Here is a 19622-nt window from a genome sequence, read left to right as displayed (position 1 = left end):
CTTTTTTGTGTTTAACTAGGTGGCGCTATACATGAAATGAGTGGTTATGGAATGGGTTGACATGGCCCCTTGAGATCAACATACAAAAAAAAAATGGTCCTCCTAAACCCCACGGTTTTCGAGATATTCACAGAAAACTGTGTCTGCCCTACCCTCCTTTCAGGGGGTCCAGTCCAGCGGGGGGGCTACAGATCAAAACGAAAAACGATGGTTCCATGCTATCCATGTGGGGTTACATGCCCACCAAGTTTCGTGTACCCCGGTCTTTCAGTGTCCCGGGAATCATTGACGGAAATTTGGGCATGCGAAAAAAAAAAAAAAAAAAAAAAAAAAAAAAATCTGACTAAACCTATATGACCGCCGCTTCGCTGCGCGGCGGTGATAATAATGACCCCTAAAGGACGTATTCCATGCAAACAAAATTCTGCGATACTCCTTTGAGTCACACAAGCTGGAGGGTGTATACGACTATCAAACAACCAGTGACTTCCCAGCACATCATGTTCTTCTATAGAGTATATCCATTTAAAACCAACAATCAAAAAACTAAAATGCACTTTTTTTTCTATATTAGTTTCTAAAACCACAAAACATGGATAAAGAGTCGTTTTTTCATTTTTCCAATTTTGTACTCAAAAAGAAAACAGACAAATCAGATAACAAGACACCCCCAGTTTTTCTTTATTCTTTTTCTTTACTTGCCAGAACACAATTGATGTGACCTGGAAGTCACTGTTGTCCTCAAATGGAGAGGTGCCTATGGTATGTGAATTTACCCAGTCAATGTTTTCCATACATTGACTTAATTGTGGCGGGCGGCCCACCACAATATCAACATTGACCACCACACAATGATTTTCCATGTCGTACTATTTAAATTGGATGGAATTTGTTCATTGTAGAGATATGTGCACCTTTGCACAGCCTCCCCTTGTCTCTCAACAAACCTACATGCACGTTTAAAGAAAACATTAACAATCCTGCAATTGTTGGCATAAAAGTCGACTTGCTAAATTGTGCTTATATCTGCATCATAACCATGATCATAACTGCGCTAATTTGTTAAAAACTGTTGCATTCAAGTTAATTCTGCAAACCTACCACCATAAATAGAATTCATTTCTGTGGGAAAAACTGCAACTCTATTTATTTTCGGGAGTCAGTTAGTTTACTGATCCAATGTTGTTTAATGAGTATGTCCACACATAGATTACGGGGGATTAAAAACACAGATTGTTCCTATAGGTCATTGCAAAATAATTCCATCCGATAAGCAAAAACAGCTGTTGACACATCAAAGATATGGCGATATTGGCCAATCTCAGATCTGACATGTTAAAGAAAAGGAAAAACACGTCACAATCCAAAAACTTTTGGCCAGTTTTTATTTTTTAAGTAATAGCTGAGTTTTCATGTGGTGAAAGACCCAAATGCATTTGAGCATTTAAAAACCCCAATTATGTGTACACATGGCGCAGGTTATTATGTCAGAGACTTGTCTGGCCATAGACTGTAGGCTAACATGAACGTTGATTATGTAAACTGAAGGATTTCACATTTCAAGTGAATTGCCAAACTGCAGTTCATTCCTGATCTTATACTGCCACCTAGTGGATAATATTTGCCATATCTTTGATTGACATGCTCAGCCTTCAACAGCTATTTTTGCATATGTAAATGGAATTATTTTGCAATATGTACAATTTTAAACTCTAGTATGTGTGGACATAGTTTTTAGGTAAATTAACGTTGTAAGCTATGCTTTCTATTTGAAGACAACAGTGACTTCTGGGTCAAGCTAATTGTGTTCTTACCCTGGAAACCCAGAGTTCTCGCGAGAGCACAATGGAATTGTCTCTGCGAGACACTCTGGCAATGAGCAATGATGCACGTTACTTTTACCCCTTGCATCCCGGGGAACCAGCTAAACTGATGAAGACAGCGCTGTAACGCTGTAAAGGACAGTAAATATTGGTCGTAGTGTTATCCGATTGCGTTGAAGTCCAGAATCATTCAGATTAAACATTGGTCTAGTGTTATCCAATTGCGTGCAGTGAGATTTTTAAATGCATGCTTGTTGCCGTCCCTCGAGTTGGGCCATTACATTGTTCGTGGCCAGACCCTTAATCTTTCTAGTCTTGTTCTAGCAAGTAAACAAAATTACTTGTTCTCTGTGTTTTTCATTTCGATTTTAAAAACGAATTCCATAATTTCCCAACTATTGGCTGCGGCTTATACAATGATTTTGCAAAATTTCTTCAGCTATGAGGTTAATACACAGGGGCAGTTAATATGGTATTAATATGGTTTTGTTTCTTTTAACTTGCATAAAACACTATCCTGCAGCTTACAGGGATTAAAGTGAAAAAAAATCATTTGACTGAACTTTTTTCAGGCCATAAGTCATACGTTGTTCTTATCTACCTATAGAGATAACACCACTTTTGCAGTCGCGACCTATTGGTTTTTAATGTACAAAAAGATGCAAACAGCAAAGTAAAGGGAGTATTCGCCTTATTCACACGGCGGCCATTGTTTAAACCAAAACGAGGCTACAGGGTACACTTACTATATAATTAATGCCACCTACAGGTGAATGCATAGAACATAACAATCCTATGGTTTGTGTACCCTGTAGCAAAGTCCTTTTAGACAAGTCCCTCCACTCGGCGGCCATATACCAACGTTTTATGGGCACTCATCGGGCACAGTCTTTGGGTCGAACTGCGCGTGCGCAAGGCTTCACGACACCAATCTTGCTCCAGCGGCGAGATCACAACACATGATTGGCACGATGTCTTCACAACACACCATATGATTGGCTCAATGTATTCACATCACACCACATGTTGGCTCAATGTATTCACATGTCGACGTTTTGCCGAGGAGAGGGTGGGATATGTGTAGACAACGGCCATATTGGCGTGACAAACTAGCCCCATGCATTTCTATGGAGTATTTTTTGAGTGCTGTGTCTCTACATTAGAAAGTCTCTGCCTGTAGCCTCGTTTTAGCCGCCAATGGCCGCCATGTGAATAAGGCGAATTGAGAGTGTTCTTGATTGAGATTGAGTTTTCCTGATAAACAAAAATATATTTTAGTACCATCCCTGACCATTGCTGATTAGCCATTGCTGTTCTTTTCTACTGCAGCAATATTGTAGAAAGGCTTTAACACACTCTTATTTAATTACTTCAGGCCAAAAGTGTTTAAAGGGGAGATTTTTTTCTTGTTAATATGCAATTCAACACCAAGTAAAATCTATAAAATCAAGTTTGCAAGACTTCCCATTTCCTCATCAAAGTAAGGAATCAGAGCATTCTAGATATTGTTCATATTTCCATTTGTTGCCTCATCCGCATTTAATGAAAACATGGTAATTTTGAGTTTTACAGACAACTCAGTTTTCCAATGAGCAGCAATACTGTGTGTGCTCATGCAGGAGGTCTGCGCATTTGATAACGACAATCTGGAGACGGTGCTTTTGTCTTCAGCAACAGATTATAAGGTTGACAAGAGGTTGCGATATGGTGAGGGATAGGTCGTGTTGCGCTATGAAAGAACATGCATAGCCTACTTTCTAAACGTAAAAACGGTCAGCCATAGATAAACGTAACCTGTCGTGGTGGCTAGTTGCACCAGGTAGGGAAGATGTCCTGAAGTGCACGAACGTTAACCTTAAGGCGGACTTCTGATTGGTGGCGTGCTAAAACGTTTTCCTATTGCATCCATAAACAATTTACTTGCAGCGAACTGCGCAAAAGCAAACCCCTGCACTTTATTTTTTTACACCATGGCTTGTTAGTTCTCCCCCGTTTCCAACAGCTGCCCATCTCCATTTATTTTTTAACTTTTGACACCTGCCTTCCTTTAGCAACAACGCATCCATGACAGCTAGTGGCCTTGCCAAATATACGCACACAAATCATGACGCTAATTTGCGAGGTTCTGGTAAGCCTACTGGTTATGGTTTTGTGCTATAAATTAATAATATTTTATAGCAAAGTTTTAAGTTGACTATTTTAATTGTATGGTTAGTTTTTGTCAACATACACTCACGTTAAAAGTAAGCAAAATAGGCTAAGGCTGTCTGTGCGTCACAAACAGACTGACCCCCTTACTCAACAGTTCGCGATGATGACAGTGATATTATTTTTTTTTTTATGCTAACACGCTCAGTCAAAACCTTCCGTCGCAAATTGTGAAACACATTGTTGTACATGTCATAACAGACGGGATAATAAATTGCATAGGCTACGGTTTATATTGCGTCGATTTACACATAATGTTAGTTGCATTGATTAAAAACAATAACAATAATAGTAGCCTACATCGGGTGGCATAGAAGGCCATCTGTTCAAGTCATAGGTGACACCCAAAATGAATGACCTCCCCTGACAAGAGTTCGCGATAGTAAGAAATTGTCTACATTGATGCACGGAATTCTCCGAATTCGCACATAGAGCTCACAATATCATATCCAAAAAAGTTAAACGGATTGGCCAACCTCATCAGCTGTATCTAATGTGTCACTATAATCCAACTTTTAGACCGTATAGTCCTCCATACGTGTTCTTTGGAAAAGCAAAGGTGATAGCCGCCGCCGCCCCCCCCCCCTCCTATTTTTTTTCCTTATCGGATCTGCATCGATCTCAAATATGACATTTCTAAACTCAAATTGACGGAAATCCGTCCTATGACGGAGAACTTTAATCCTTGAGCTTATACACAATGCGGCTAACACACAGGAAATTACTGTATAGAAAAAATAATTGGATTTTCGTTTTTTGATTGGTTGGTTTAATGGAAAAAACAAATGAACGCATCACACACAGACCGACTAGAATGGGGTGGAGCTGCACTGGTGTTGTTTAAGTTTGTCCTCTCGAGTGAAACACTTGCCTCACAGAGTTCAGAGTTCAGAGTGCCGGCCCTTCTCCTATGTGACTGAGCTGCTGTCGTTTGAGTTTGTCCTCTCGAGTGAAACACTTGCCTCACAGAGTTCAGAGTGCCGGCGCTTCTCCTATGTGACTGAGCTGGTGTCGTTTGAGTCTACCCAGGTAAGTGAAACTCTTGCTACACTGAGTGCACTTATATGGCTTCTCTCCTGTGTGAATGTGCTGATGTGCTTTCAGATTACTGCTTTTATAGAAACCCTTCCCACATTGAGTACATTGATACGGCATTTCTCCTGTGTGAATGCGTTGATGTACTCTGAGACTTGTCTCTTGAGGGAAACTCTTCCCACACTGAGTGCACTGGTATGGTCTCTCTCCGGTGTGCGTATGGAGGTGAGTTTTGAGATTATGATTGAAAGTGAAACTCTTGCTACACTGAGTGCACTTATATGGCTTCTCTCCTGTGTGAGTGCGCTGATGTGTTTTGAGGTTACTGTTTTGATAGAAACCCTTCCCACATAGAGTACACTGATACGGCATCACTCCTGTGTGAATACGCTGATGTATTCTGAGATTTGTCTTTTGAGGGAAAGTCTTCCCACACTGAGTGCACTGGTACGGCCTCTCTCCTGTGTGAACGCGCTTGTGATCCTCGAGATGCCTACGTCGAATGAAACTCTTGCCACACTGAGTGCATTGGTGTGGTTTCACTCCTGTGTGAATACGGAGGTGAGCTTTGAGATAGTGTATGAAAGCGAAACTCTTGCCACACTGATTGCAGAAGTATGGTTTCTCCCTTGTGTGTGTGTTCTGTTGTGTTGTGGTCTTCGCCTCGGTGTGTAAGGTGGACGGGGAGGGAGATGATCCTTTTCCTGTTAAACACAAAAAAAAGGAAGACACAGTCACCTAATGCAACCTGCCATTATGGTTTTCCGTAAATATAGACCCTTTCAACAATAAAAACAAAAACAATGCTTGAACGTTCAATTTGGTTACCAATCTACTTCCTCTGCATTAAGATAACATATGGAATGTTAAAACGGAAGCCTTGTGGGGCCAACTATGATGCTGATAATGGAACTCTCTTGAAAGGGTCTATACACGCCACTTCAAAAATAGCCAACTCGCTATCAGCGTGTAAGTCAACGATGCGTAAAAATACACGCCACTTGTGAAACACAAAAAAAGGAAGACAGTCACCTAATCAAACACATACTGGACCAGGTCAGTTTTAAGTTGCAGCTGTTGCAGTACTGCAGCTGAAGAGATACACAATTCTGTTCGCACTGGTACTGGCTCTGTCCTGAGTGAATGCGCTGGTGTTCTCTAAGATCTGAAGCACAAGTGAAACTCTTGCTGCAGTAAGGACAGGAGTGCGGCCTTTGTCCTGTGCCTGTGGACTCGTGTCTTAACTACATTATGCAGTGTAGATGATCAACTCCCTAAATACTATCACAATTTCATGTTAAGAAGCATTAAAATTACATTGTGTCATCATTTGTCCACACAGGTTTACACAGAGTGATGAATATCCCTACATCTTTACTTCTAAGAGACCCTGCCTTTCTGGGATGCTCCTTTTCATACCCAATCATATTGCCAGTTACCTTAATTAGTTGACACATTCTTCATTTTGTTTTCTTTATAATAACACAACTTTTCCAGTATTGTGTTACCCCCATCTCAATTTTCCATGACATAGTCAAATTTATCATGTTCAACATCTGATATTTAGTTGTAAAAAGGACAAGGCCAACATAAGAGTTTACGACATTTGCAGATTATTACATTCCGTTTTTATTCACATTTTACGCAACGTCCCAACTTTTTCTGATTTGGGGTTGTATGTTCCCGGGTGTCCTATGTTCTCGGGGTCCTCTGTTCTCAGGGTCCTATGTTCTCAGGGTCCTATGTTCACAGGGTCCTATGACTTACTGTACCAAAAATGAACCGTACTGTGACCTAAAAAACGAGGTACCGACAGAACTGTGAGTTTTGTGTACTGTTACACCCCTAGTTCCTATGGTCCTGGGGGACTATGACCCCCTAGTTCCTATGGTACTATGACCCCTAGTTCCTATGGTCCTGGGGTAGTATGACCCATAGTTCCTATGGTACTATGACCCCTAGTTCCTATGGCCCTGGGGTACTATGATCCCTAGTTCCTAAGGTCCTGGGGTAGTATGACCCTGGGAATATAGGGGTGACTCCTCCTTTACAGGAACAGAGAGGAGTGGTGTATTTATTGGTGTAATAAACTGCTGGGAGTCCGACTTCTCTGACGTCTCTTACTGTTCTCAGATGGGTCGGCATCTCTGCTGTCCTCCTCTTTCTTCTCTTGTCTGTCCTGTGATTGGTGATAGTCCACCAGCACCACGCAGACTGTAGGGGATGGGTCTGGTTTAACCCTGAGGACTGGAGCCGTGTTTGATTGTTCCTCCTGTACCTAAAACATATGAGGGAGGTGAGAAATGCAACAACTCTACGCAAAACACACTCACAAACCCTCCATCAAATATCCAACACAGTACCTGGGTCTGTTCGGTTTTAACGTCTGCAGCTGAAGAGATGGTCTGTTGTGTTCTGGGGTCAGCTCTCTCTACAGGAGAAAACAGAACAGACTGTAACATTCACATCAATTCATTGAGCAGACAAGTAATGAACACATTTCTAACAGGTGAGCTCAAGTTAGGTTGAGCAGGTGTGTGTGTGTGTGTGTGTGTGTTTATTTAATGTTAAGCTATTGTATTCTGCTTAGTTTTTCTTTCTTTTCTCCCTTTTTGGCTTGAGCTACTTTTGTAAACAAATACCACCAACATGGTTGTGGGGCTCTTCACTTCTTAGGTTGGTTTGACTTAAAGAGGCCCTATGCAACAATTTTAGCAAAAATTACCTTAATTATGCAGGTTGAGTCGTTCTGATGGTTCTACAACACTTTTTGGGTCGTTTGGTGGGTGCTTCGTCTCCCCCTAGTGCTTCTCCGCGGAAAAAACGAATATGCAACTTTCTGGCCGCGGTCCGAACACATCCGGATGTTACTCAGCGGAAGTATCCAATCGTGCCTCGAAAATGTAGTCAGATTGTAGTTTCTAAGAAGACTGCAAAACGGACTCCGACTTGGCTTTGTTGCTGTTGAAATTGTAAGTAGCCTACCCTTGGGTGAACTTCGTTTTTGTAATGTGATTTGATAGTCTCTTGAACAATGTGTTTGATCGACCATTTTATTGAGCCCTGTATGTGTTTAGCTTGGTTTCTTGATGGCTAGCTCGCTAGCTAGTGGGGGTTTAGCGTAGCAGTCACTTGCTACCGAAGCTCCAGGGGGAGCTATGTCGTGAAAAATGCGAGCCCAAATCAGGCGAAAACCCAGAAACAGCGAAGAAATAACCAGACCTGCATAGGGCTTCTTTAAAGTTGGTTAAACTTCAGAGTCATAACAGTGTAAGTCTAACAAGTCTAACCAAAAAACGTCAAAGGCACACTGCTTTTTATAGTTAAAAAGCCTTTAATTTAAATAGGCTTACGAGTTGCGACAAAATGTCTTCATCAGAGCATATAGGTTGCATGTTCACAGGTACTGGGTAATTTGGGGGCCACCTGGTAATAGTTGCCCAGGTCTACAAGTCTCATATCCCCGAGACCTCTGTGTTCAGACCGTCAGGCTACTAGCCTCTCCGGATTACACCTCGACACGCCTCCGCTTGTGAAAGTCGCGTATCTCTATTCTGTATGCTATCGAAGTCAGTCACCAATTTCCACCCTTTTACATGTATGTCACTTAATATTAATTTCTATACAAAACCAAACCAAAAGAAACGCACACACAACATAGGTGTATGAAAAGATGCTCCTGCTAAGAACCAAACCAGACTTTGTTCAAATATACACACCTATGGCTACTGGAAAATGTAAGGTTCATTTATCAAATGTTATTTTGAAGTATTAAAAAACATCTTTATTTTAGAATTTTCAAACCAAAGGGGCGGGAATTGGAGCTTTTTTTGTTAGTTAACTCATAAGTTCACTTTTTACTGTGCTACATGGCGACCTCTGAACAGAGTTAGCCTATTGGCAGGCAAACATCTTTAATACGGACGTAACCGCTATCTCTAAACTCGGTGTACTGCTAGCAAATACTGCTGTGCTTTCATAGCCATTCAATCATGTTTCTCGACTCCACACACAACGGGTTGACCCCGCCTTCACCTTGACCCCAACCCTAGCCCCTCTCTAGCACTAAGTGGCGCAGCGTTTAGGGTGGGCCACAAATAGCACCAAGTGGCGCAGCGTTTAGGGTGGGCCAGAAATCAGGGGTCAGTAGCACCAATATCGCCCCCAAGTGGCACCAGTTAGCACCCGCACCTGAAGGTGTGAAAGCAATTAGCCCCGGCACAGCCTGGCTAGCTCGGCTTTTGGCTCGGCGGTCTGAAGGGGGCTATTAAGAGTCACTATTTGAAATATTATATATATTAATATATATATATATTATTATATAATGGCCAGAGCATTGTGTGTTAGAGAAACTTAAATATGTTTTTTACAATCTATGCTAGTAAGATATTCTAAAACCTTCAAAGGTGGGACCTTACTAAAAACATCAGCTATACAGTAGACTTTTGGTGATAAAATTGTTGTCTTCTGGTTTATATATTTTAAGGTGATCTGACATGGTGACACGGTGGTCAGTTCCTCCCCGGCTGCCAGAAGTCGGACAGTATTTCTAACCAGTATGCATTGCGTCCATCCCAGTATGCATTGCGTCCATCCCAGTATGCATTGCGTTTATACCCAGTATGCATTGCGTTCAACCCAGTATGCATTGCGTTTATACCCAGTATGCATTGCGTCCATCCCAGTATGCATTGCGTTTAAACCAATGTGCATTGCATTCAACCCAGTATGAATCACATCAAGTCAGATCTGCGATCTGCATCAAATCGAATAAGCCATACCTCCATGACTACCTCTGATTGGCTCTGACCCAGAGACCTAACCCTACTCTATGTCTGATTGGCTATGATCCAGAGACCCGACCCTACTGTGTGTGTGTGTGTGTGTGTATGTGTGTGTGTGTGTGTGTGTGTGTGTGTGTGTGTTCCTCCCCACAACTCCTTACCATACTGACTGCACTCCTCATATCCATGAACAGCATTCTCTTCTTTAATCCCAGACACTGGATCCTCCAGAGGGGTCTGACCGTCAGACGAGACTGAGAGAGAGAAAGAGAGAGAAAGAGAGAGAGTGAGTGAGTAATTGTGTCTCTGTGTCTGTTCCTCTCCACAACTCCTTACCATACTGACTGCACTCCTCATATCCATGAACAGCATTTTCTTCTTTAATCCTAGACACTGGAGCCTCCAGATGACTTTGAGACGAGACCATCAGATTTTGACCACCAGGCGAGACCAGCGGAATCTGACCGCCAGGCGACATCAGCGAAATCTGACCGTCAGGCGACGTCATCTGTTCTGACCAGTCCAGCGGCTCATCAGCTGCCGTCAGCTGGTCTGATTGGAGAGGAGAGCTGGGACTCTTGATTTGCTGCAAAGCACATAACAGATGTTAGAATGTGCGAGAAAAGGGTGTAGGGTGTGTGTGTATGTTTGTATATACTGTAAGCAAGGAATCCTGATTTGTTACAAAAAAACACAACAGACGTAAGAATATACATCTTTCACATCTAGTCAAATTATGCCCGGTGCTTCTGTCACTCGTATGATAACCGCGGACCGACAGAAAAAGAAAGAGTATTGTAGGCTATATTTATATTTTTATAGTCAGATTTGAATATAAAATGGCCAATTTGTTAAGGCTATAATGGATTTTTGCAACTTCAATAAAAACGCAGCAGGGACTGGATAACACACTGTCTAGCATTGAATATTGTAGGCCAAATGTCAGATTTGAATATATCGGGGCCAAAAGCTATTGTAGCCTACTTCCTGTTTAATAAAGATCTCTCGATCAGTGATTTACGCCCATCTGCTCCGCTGTTTACCAAACACAAAAGCTGGTAGTTGTGTTTCCTGAATCCTTACATTCAGACATCCAAAAGTAATTTAATTAAAAAGCACACATATAATTGGTGTTGTTTCTGGAAGTATTTTTCATGCAAGCATCACACATTTGGGAGAGCCAGATCAAGTTAAGATGAACACTTACTTACTGAATAATTACAATGTTTCTATGTACAATAGTTTACTCAGCATGGTTGCGTGTGTGTGTGTGTGTGTGTGTGTGTGTGTTCATCTTACCTTGATCAGGCTCTCCCAAATGTGTGTGTGTGTGTTCATCTTACCTTGATCAGGCTCTCCCAAATGTGTATGTGTGTGTGTGTGTGTTCATCTTACCTTGATCTGGATTTCCCCACCATGTGGCTTCTCATTCACATCCTGATCACTGCTGGGAGGAGGGGGGTGTTAATGATGTTGACTATTAAAGTTGAAGGCCTTTTATACTTGAATAGATTTCATTTGTGCAATTTAGCCATGCCCTCTGTTTGCTGTGAGCGTGTGTGAGTGAGAGTGAGAGTGTGTGTGTGTGTGTGAGAGAGTATGTGTTGAAGAGTACCTATTTCTTTGTTGACCTTGCAGCTGTTGACAAAGGTCCCTTAGTTCAGTCTTCAGCAAAACCACAGTCTACACACACACACACACACACACACACACACACACACACACACACACAAACAATTAACTACATTAATCACACCTACACATGAATTATACAAATATATCTAAATATATCACACACACAAAACAATATTATATTGTATCTTATTACAGTAATTTGGCAGACACTTGACTTACAGCAATTCATAGTTATCACTCACGTCACGTTGTTAATTGTTACGTCATCCGCTCTAGGTACCCAGTGAGAACTGCGCCATTTTGAGTACCTACTTGCGGCTTCCAATGCCCCTCCCCCGTCAGCTCAGCTGTCAGACGTTAACTATCGCCTAAACATGAGTCTGTCACATCTAAACAGCGAGGAAAATCGGAGATACGAGGAGAAAATTGCGTGTATTGGGTGTGATCCGTATACAGTACCGGGAGAGTTTTTTAAATCAGTTTTGTCCACCAACACACTGCCTGACATCCACTTCCACGATATTTACATTTACCTCATACATCATCCATCATCGTACACCGGAGCATCGCTTAAAGCTTTTAAGAGCACGGAGGCGTACAGGTATTTTTTTGCGGGCTGGGTCCTTGACCCGAAAATATGTCTCTTCAAGAAGAAGCACTTTCTCGTCAAAGGAAGGGTAAGTAGGCCTACTCTTTTTTATCAACTTTGTAAACAGCTGCTCACCGATATCTACCTCAGCTGTAGGCTAGCTGATACTCTTAGCTGCTAGCTTGTCACTGTAGGTTAGCTAGAATGAGGCTAAGCTAAAGCATCAGTACCATGGTCTGCAAACTACTTGAAAGTGCTGTCAACGTTAACGTGTTTATCACATCGACCTTTAAAAAAAAAAAAAAAAAAAGTCTTACAAAAAATAGTGTAACTTCAACTTCAACGCGAGCACTCCACTATTGAGTTGTATCATCTTTCAGAGCCTCGCTCAATCCTACAGCTACAGTATGATATCATAAACTAGAAGACTTCGCCTAATTCATGCTTAGCCTAATGCAAAACATGACGTTTTGGATGGTTGTTGTTGACGTTTTCATGTTTTGGGGAAGAAAAGCACAGGCGTCGCTGCTACCCCAAGCAATGTGCAGCTTGTCAACTCTCTCAAGAGTAGAAATAGATAGATAGACTTTAGACTCCCCAGTGGAAATTCAAACAACCGATTTGATTTGATTACTGAAGTGATTACAAGGCCTGATAGGGACTGATCCTGTGATACTGACCATGGTAAAGTGCTATGGTAGAGTAGCCTAAGTTCAATAGTGCAAAAGTAAACAGTGCAAGGATAGGCTTGGCAATAATCTGTTGTGTAGTGGATGGCATGTCCTTACCCAGGATTTCCAGTATTCTGTTTAGTGGATGTTAAAACAAATCAGATGTCTTAACATTGCAAATTCTTGCTAAACTAATTGATCTTACTTCCTCACTTCAGGTGAACCACTCTCAAGCTGTCAACACAACATCCACACAGCCATGGATCGTGGTCCATGAGGATGGGACCATTCGTGTGGCCCACTGCACCTGCAAGGTGGGACTGGGTGAAGCTTGTTCACATGCAGCTGCCCTCATGTATGCCCTCTCAGCTGCCGTTGAACAAAAAGACAACGTGTCCTGCACGGACATGCCCTGTGCCTGGGCCCCGCCAAGTAAGACCGGCAAGGTGCAGTACAATGAACTGTCAAGTATTTTTGTGCCACATAGGCCTGTAATCAATATACCATCACCCAGCATAGTTCCTACAGAAGCCGAATATATGGAGCTATTCAACAAGCTTTATGAGTGTGACATGGAGGCCAAAAATAGCAAGGGGACTGCTATTTTGTCAGTAATTGAGGGTCATTCAGATAGGTATATGCCGAAAACTTTGCAGCTAAATTTGCCCGAGCCACTTTCAAACCTCTACAACAGTGCTCTGATAGGCACTGATCTAAGGACGTTACTAGCAGAGAGTGAGAGGGTCTTCAAATAGAGGCATCATGTTGAAATAGCATTAACCGTCACAAAATATTTCAGTGCTTATCAGTTGAAGAGGCAACTAGACAACAGGCAGGCAGTAAGCTTTGGTTTGAGCAGAGAGCTGGGAGAGTAACAGCATCAGTGTTCCATGAGGCAAGCAGGACAGACAGCGCTGTGTCCCTGAGGATCATCATCCTGTAAGTTGTCCACAGAGGCTATGAGGTAAATATTTAAATGCATAAGGAAAGACCACATAACTAAAGGAACTCTCACAGTGCTGGTATTCATTTCATTTGTCAAAGACATTTGAAGCAATACACCACGGTTGATCATAGGGTTGGCAATGGATATTCCCACGAGTCACAACTGCGTTTTACCTGGGCCACCGAACCATCTCCTTGGGAATATCCATTACCAACCCCACGATCATTGGTGCTATATTGCTTTAATACAAACAATTTTGCCATCAACTAATTCATATTTAAGTACCACACTTTTTACATTTCTTCTTAAAGTGCTATGATATAGCCTAAGTAAATACAGTGTCTGTGCAATGCGCTGACAGCATGCTGTAGGTGGAGTGGGTGTTTCACGACTGGTCCCCTTCTTTCACACCTCTTCCTAATTGATTAAGGAGCCTAATACCCATGTGATGTGCCACACCCTGTGCAATACTCCCCCTAATGGCTAGGATAAGCAATAGCGAACACAATTAAAAGGTGAATCATATAAATGATGCTCTCCATAGAAAAGAGTTAACACAGTAGTTTGGAAGTGACGTGGGATACTGTAGTTTTTTAGTGAAGTATAAGAAGCCTGTCTAAACAATTCTTTGTATTTTTCTAGATGGGGAAATAAGAATGAGCCCACAGCAAGGACACAGTACATCACAGCGATGCAAGGGCACACAGATCTTCAAGTGCAGACATCAGGCCTGATCATCAACACATCTTGGCCATGGATCGGTGCCCCTTTACACTTAATAAAGACTCTGTTATGAATAGCTGCAACACTGACACCAATTTCTGTCTATTGGCGAAGGACAACGTCATAGCCCTAAAACCGAATCACAAGTACATGTCACAAGTCCAAGTCCAAATGTGCATTGCAGGGGTACAGTATTGTGACTTTGTTGTCTGGAGTCCCACTGAGATGTTCATACAAAGAATTCAGTTTGATGAAGTGTTTTTTTAACGAGACATACAGCAGAGTAGAGCGATTTGTTAAAACAAAGATTCTGCCAGAACTTCTTGGAAAGTATTACACAGTACCCCGCACAGTGTTTTCTTCAAGCTCAGAGCAACAGCCCCAGTCAGGATGCTACTGTGGTGAACCGGATGGTGATTCAGAGAATGTGGTTATCTGTGCATCTAAACAGTGCAAAAGAGGGTTCATGTTTCTTGCTTGCAGCTGACTAGAATTCCTAAGGTGTGGAAATGTTGTGAATGTAGGAAAATACAGAAAAAATGAAGCACTTTTTTTATATTTTAAGTTGTCTAATGTTATTGTGATGATATATTGGGACCTTACCACTTGAAATGCAATCTGTAAATAGTGATTTTGTCTTACCATGTGATTTCTTCTGTCCCAACATGGGTATTTAAGTAAAATGACAAATTGACTACACGTTAATCCTCTGTTCTCAAAACTTTCTTTAATAGATAGAAACATATACTATGTAATTGACAGAAGTCATAGATGTACAGGCCATCACTCTGATGGAACAACAGGGGCACAAAAATTACATAGGGCACAACACACTCTCACCATCTTGTCCAGTGGACAGAGTCCATCTGGAGATGCGTAACACAGTGATAAGGGTATGGTTCCCTGCAGAATGGTGTACTTATTCCTTACAAGACCTATTACCCTTTCTATGTGAATGCGCACAGCCGCCAGTCCCCGAGACGACTCAATTTCAGCTGGGTGAAGCTGCACAATATGGTTGGAACAAAGTCGGGGCACAGAGGGTTTGAGCTTTTCCCACCTGTCAAGACAAAGGTGGGAAGCACAACTGACATTACAGAATGAATAAACAAGGTAATACAAGGCAGAATTTAGGTTATGAATAGTAAGCCCAACTGTTTCAGAGCAGCAACAGTAGTCACTATTATATATATCTTACTAGAAAAATATCCAATGTCATTCAAATGAATGGTATTCACCACATAAAGTTGATGCAGAACAGTGGCTACAAGCATAAGGCTGTCATGATGAAAACAGATTGTCCTGCCTGGACACTAACACTAGTTGCTTGTGCCATTAGTTTGAGAAAGCTACATTGTAAAGCCCACAGTGAGCTACTACTCTAACCTTGTGCTTCTGTTAGACACAGTGTCTTAATTCCTTCTTAATGCTTAACATTTGTCATGTTATAACATATGTATACAAATATCTAGGTTAGCATAGCTCGCGATAGCTAGCTCGCGATAGCTAGCCATAGACAGTAGCTAGCTCGCTATGTTATGAAATCCTTACTCACCAGAGACAAAATGTGCACTGCAAAGTCGACTGCTACCGGTGGGTGTCCATTCTGCCCTTTTAATCCCTGCAAGCCATCGTTGACGTCTATCCTCGTCTTTGGGAAGTCTATAAAATGACACGTTTGGTCCCCTTTTTTGTTGCTACATCCCACAGCACAACAGATTGAAGGCATCTTTGTTTAGGTATAGCGGCTGACGAGCGAGCTCGGAGTCGGACTTGGTACCCAAACCAATGCGTTCTATACATAGACTGTCAGTGGGTACCAAGGTACTCAATATGGCGGCGGTGAGTTTTATCGAACGTCTGTGAACGTCTATGACATCAGCTGATATTTATGAATAGAATAACATTTGAGTTCCAGAGCTACAGCAATAGAATAACATTTGAGTTCCAGAACTACAGCAACAGAATAACATTTGAGTTCCAGAGCTCCAGCAACAGAATAACATTTCAGTTCCAGAGCTACAGCAATAGAATAACATTTGAGTTCCAGGGCTACAGCAATTAGGCATATTCGATCTACGTAATAATCAGATAATAACGTTCGCAGTGGCCATTTTGTTGATATAGAAAATGCATAGGTAGGTCTATTTAATGCAGCTGTCAATTGACAAGCGCGACAGCGCCGGTATGATCGCTGTAGGCTATTTATTTATTTGTACAAAATTTAACGTGATGGTAGGCCTATGTTGTGCAATAGTACAGGCCGTTCTAACAACAGCAAAGAGCCCTAGAGTCACCCACTGTCAGAAACATACCTGTCAACTTTTTTCCAGCTGTCTTCCTGTTTTAATATTTTCCCGTAAAATATCCCATATTTTATTACTCTCATAACATTAGCCCCATCGGACTTGGCCGTCTCTGTACTGTTGTCCTGTACCCCCTGCCCTTCCAGCGAAAATATGTTTTTTAAAGCATCGTTTTGCTTGCCTGAAGGCAACCTTAGAGTGATCAGAACAGTGTGGGAGAGAGCACGATTTGACGCCAATCTTTCAAGCAAAGTCTCATTAGACCTAGCTTCACACCTCGTTTAATTAGTGCAGCAGTTTTGTAGTAGGCCTACGAATTCTTGCTCTCAGCAGAGGGATAGCAACAGAAAGACGAATGTTGAAATTTCCCTGTATTTTGGGTGAGTAACCCGGACAATCTCCCTTATTTTCGTTGCTCAATGTTGACAGCTGTCAGAAAACGAGAAGAGAACGAGACTGAGAAGTAGTTAGCGCAGGAGAGACTTGTGGCCAGGATAAATAGCTTAGGCTAAACTTACAGCCAACTCCTCACATCCATCGCCATTATTATATTTGTATTAATACTATATTATATTGTCCTCTGTGGGCTTAAGTTAAATAAGTTTTAGACAGTGCAGACAGCTGCCCCTATGCAATGTGGAGACATCAGCAGTAGCCTGATGTAGTCGCCTACCTTAGATTACCTTTGGACATTTTGCATTTGCATAGATAGCATTGCTAGGTAGGCAATGTTAGCCAACGTTTACAGTAGCCTATAGGCTAATATATTTATTCATGATACGCCCTTAATTCTCAGTGGAGAAAGATATCAGTAGATAATTCTATTTGTATAGTGTTTTGTTCACTTGGATTTTGGAAATGTTACAGAGAAATATGTTAGCCCTTTCTGCCTCCAGACCATGTAGTTGCATCATAGATCCTCTTGTAGAAGTTATCAGACAAAAAGCCGTAGGCTGTGCTCTGCTCAGCTAAAATCTACGCGCTACAGGCGATTGTCACATAGAATAGCCTATAGAACTGGAATGTCATATCAACAATATGGCGGCGGTGTTTGCGAATAAGCCCAATAGAATAACATTTAAGTTACAGAGCTAAAGCAATAGAATAACATTTGAGTTACAGAGGGAAGAGGAGAGGAAGGAGGTAGAGGAGGGAGGAGAGAATTCTGCCAGTATAAAATGTGCTATGACTAACTGATTACTCACTCACTCACACACACACCTGGTTGGCCTGTGTCAGTGAGTTGTGTTTCTCCTCCAGGTGTTTCTGCAGTTCATCGATCTTCAGCTTCAGCTCCTTGTTTGACTCCACCTGCTCTGTTAGGCTCCGCCAAGTCTCCGCCTCCTTCTCTTCCAGATGACGAATCAACATACAGAGCTCCTGGTTCCGACCCACTTCATGCTGATAAAGGCAGAAACACATCAAGCATTTTCGATCACTCACACACACACACACAAACGCGTTAAATCACTCACGCAGGCAGGCAGGCAGGAACAGTTCATCAGAGTTGTAGGTTATTCCATGAAGGCGAAGACAAAGAAACTGCAAACTTTGTGGCAAACTTCTCACACTACAAAAATACAAATTCTACCTGTAATACTTCCTTGCGTTTTCGTGTGCGTGTCTTACCTGTAATGCTTGTGTGATGATGATGATTATGATGATGGTGTGTGTTTGTCTTACCTGTAATGCTTGTGTGATGATGATGATGGTGTGTCTTACCTGTAATACTTGTGTGATGATTTGGGTGGCCCTCTCCAGGTCGATGCAGGCTTGCTTGTGACTCATGTCCATATGCTGACTAGCCTCATTCATCCACACACACACATACACAATTATTATACAACAAACAATCCTCCAAAACATAACTACACCATAATAAATAAATTCCGACATAACTGCCAAAAAACACTCATATTATGTGCGGCTGTGCCATGCTAACCGGCATCTCCTGCCTGCCATGTTCAACCTGCAAATTACTCGTCAGGAAACCTGCCTGAACAGCTGCAGTCAGAACTGATCCGTGACAGTTTTCAAGACCTAATAGCAAATAACCTGGGAGAACCCAGACGAACCTGCTACCAATTGAGTTTTAACACGCGGTCTTGTGTTAACAAAACTAGACTGGAAGTCCCGATGGTGGCTAAAGAATATTTATATATATTTTCGTCTAGCGTGACACCGGTGGTGTAGAATCCAGAGTCCCCTTGTAAAAAAGATAGAAAACCGTGCGGGGGGCGAAAACCTGTAGCTGTATAGGTAGGCCTACTGGGGAACGACAGCGTCTGCTGCGGCCTCATACACATTCTATACAGTAGCCTAGTGTTCACTGATGTCGGATGATGTTTTATTATTGTCACTAGGCAGAACACCCTTGATAGAATTTCCTCCAAACAATTTACCCAAGCCGGAGCGCGACTCCTACCTTCTCCGTGCCAACTCTTCGTAGCCTCCCGGAATCGGTGTGATTTGGCTGCGACAAAAGCTTCAGGCGCGAGGTCGAACTCTCCTGCATGTCGTCTCCCAGCTAAGATTAGCCGGTGACTTGTGACTAGAACAAAAAGAGACTACAAGCACCTTAGTGACAAAATAGGCAAGTGTTAGCATAAGCCATTCACAACAAACTGACTGAAAATTCTTCTTTGCTTTATTGGCGGGATTACAACTCTTTGGTCCATACCGCCACCTACTGTACAGGAGTGTGTAAGGGACTTAACAGACTGTTATAGCTAAAGTTTAGGAGGACGGGGGGGGGGGGGGGGGGGAATAAATAAATAAATAAATAAAAAATAGGATCCTAGATCATTTTAATTAAACCTGTATCATTCAGAAAAATAAATACGGATTTGATCCTATAACTCTGCATTCCTTCTTCCTTAAGGATGTTCTCTATCCCATTTTC

General features: G+C 42.0%; 2 protein-coding genes and 1 long non-coding RNA gene across 11 annotated transcripts; 1 reads left to right on the top strand and 2 right to left on the bottom strand.

The window, feature by feature from the left end:
- Positions 1–333: 333 nt before the first annotated feature.
- LOC143136637 (uncharacterized) lies at positions 334–19353 on the bottom strand. Of its 6 annotated transcripts, none has more exons than XM_076297357.1 (10): positions 19123–19353; positions 18443–18521; positions 17942–18121; positions 11466–11533; positions 11246–11297; positions 10187–10436; positions 10012–10104; positions 7430–7497; positions 7191–7344; positions 334–5770 (listed from the first exon to the last, which is right to left on the bottom strand). In XM_076297357.1, the coding sequence occupies exons 1-10, from the start codon at positions 19233–19235 to the stop codon at positions 5004–5006; spliced, it is 1824 nt and encodes a 607-aa protein (XP_076153472.1). In that variant the 5' UTR covers positions 19236–19353; the 3' UTR covers positions 334–5003. The 6 variants fall into 6 exon arrangements, with proteins under 6 accessions (XP_076153472.1, XP_076153485.1, XP_076153480.1 ...); XM_076297370.1 differs by having other exon boundaries at positions 7191–7338; XM_076297365.1 differs by having other exon boundaries at positions 11246–11294.
- On the top strand, positions 11716–15119 carry LOC143137167 (uncharacterized). 4 transcript variants are annotated; one of them, XM_076297568.1, is made up of 3 exons: positions 11716–12162; positions 12964–13059; positions 14334–15119. In XM_076297568.1, exons 1-3 carry the CDS (start codon positions 11860–11862, stop codon positions 14343–14345), a joined length of 411 nt encoding a protein of 136 aa, XP_076153683.1. In that variant the 5' UTR covers positions 11716–11859; the 3' UTR covers positions 14346–15119. The 4 variants fall into 4 exon arrangements, with proteins under 4 accessions (XP_076153683.1, XP_076153681.1, XP_076153682.1 ...); XM_076297566.1 differs by having other exon boundaries at positions 12964–13177; XM_076297567.1 differs by having other exon boundaries at positions 12964–13191.
- LOC143137659 (uncharacterized) lies at positions 15122–16305 on the bottom strand. Its single transcript, XR_012990051.1, has 2 exons — positions 15970–16305; positions 15122–15474 (listed from the first exon to the last, which is right to left on the bottom strand). It is a non-coding gene; the product is annotated as an uncharacterized LOC143137659 (long non-coding RNA).
- Positions 19354–19622: the final 269 nt, after the last annotated feature.

Source organism: Alosa pseudoharengus, unplaced genomic scaffold, assembly GCF_046254945.1.
Source record: "Alosa pseudoharengus isolate Yale_2024_CS ecotype anadromous, Long Island Sound unplaced genomic scaffold, YU_APseudo_1.1 YU_APseudo_1.1_scf_1, whole genome shotgun sequence".
Taxonomy (NCBI): domain Eukaryota; kingdom Metazoa; phylum Chordata; class Actinopteri; order Clupeiformes; family Clupeidae; genus Alosa; species Alosa pseudoharengus.
The sequence above is the reverse complement of the archived record's forward strand: the minus strand, read 5'-3'. Positions and strand labels throughout refer to the sequence as shown.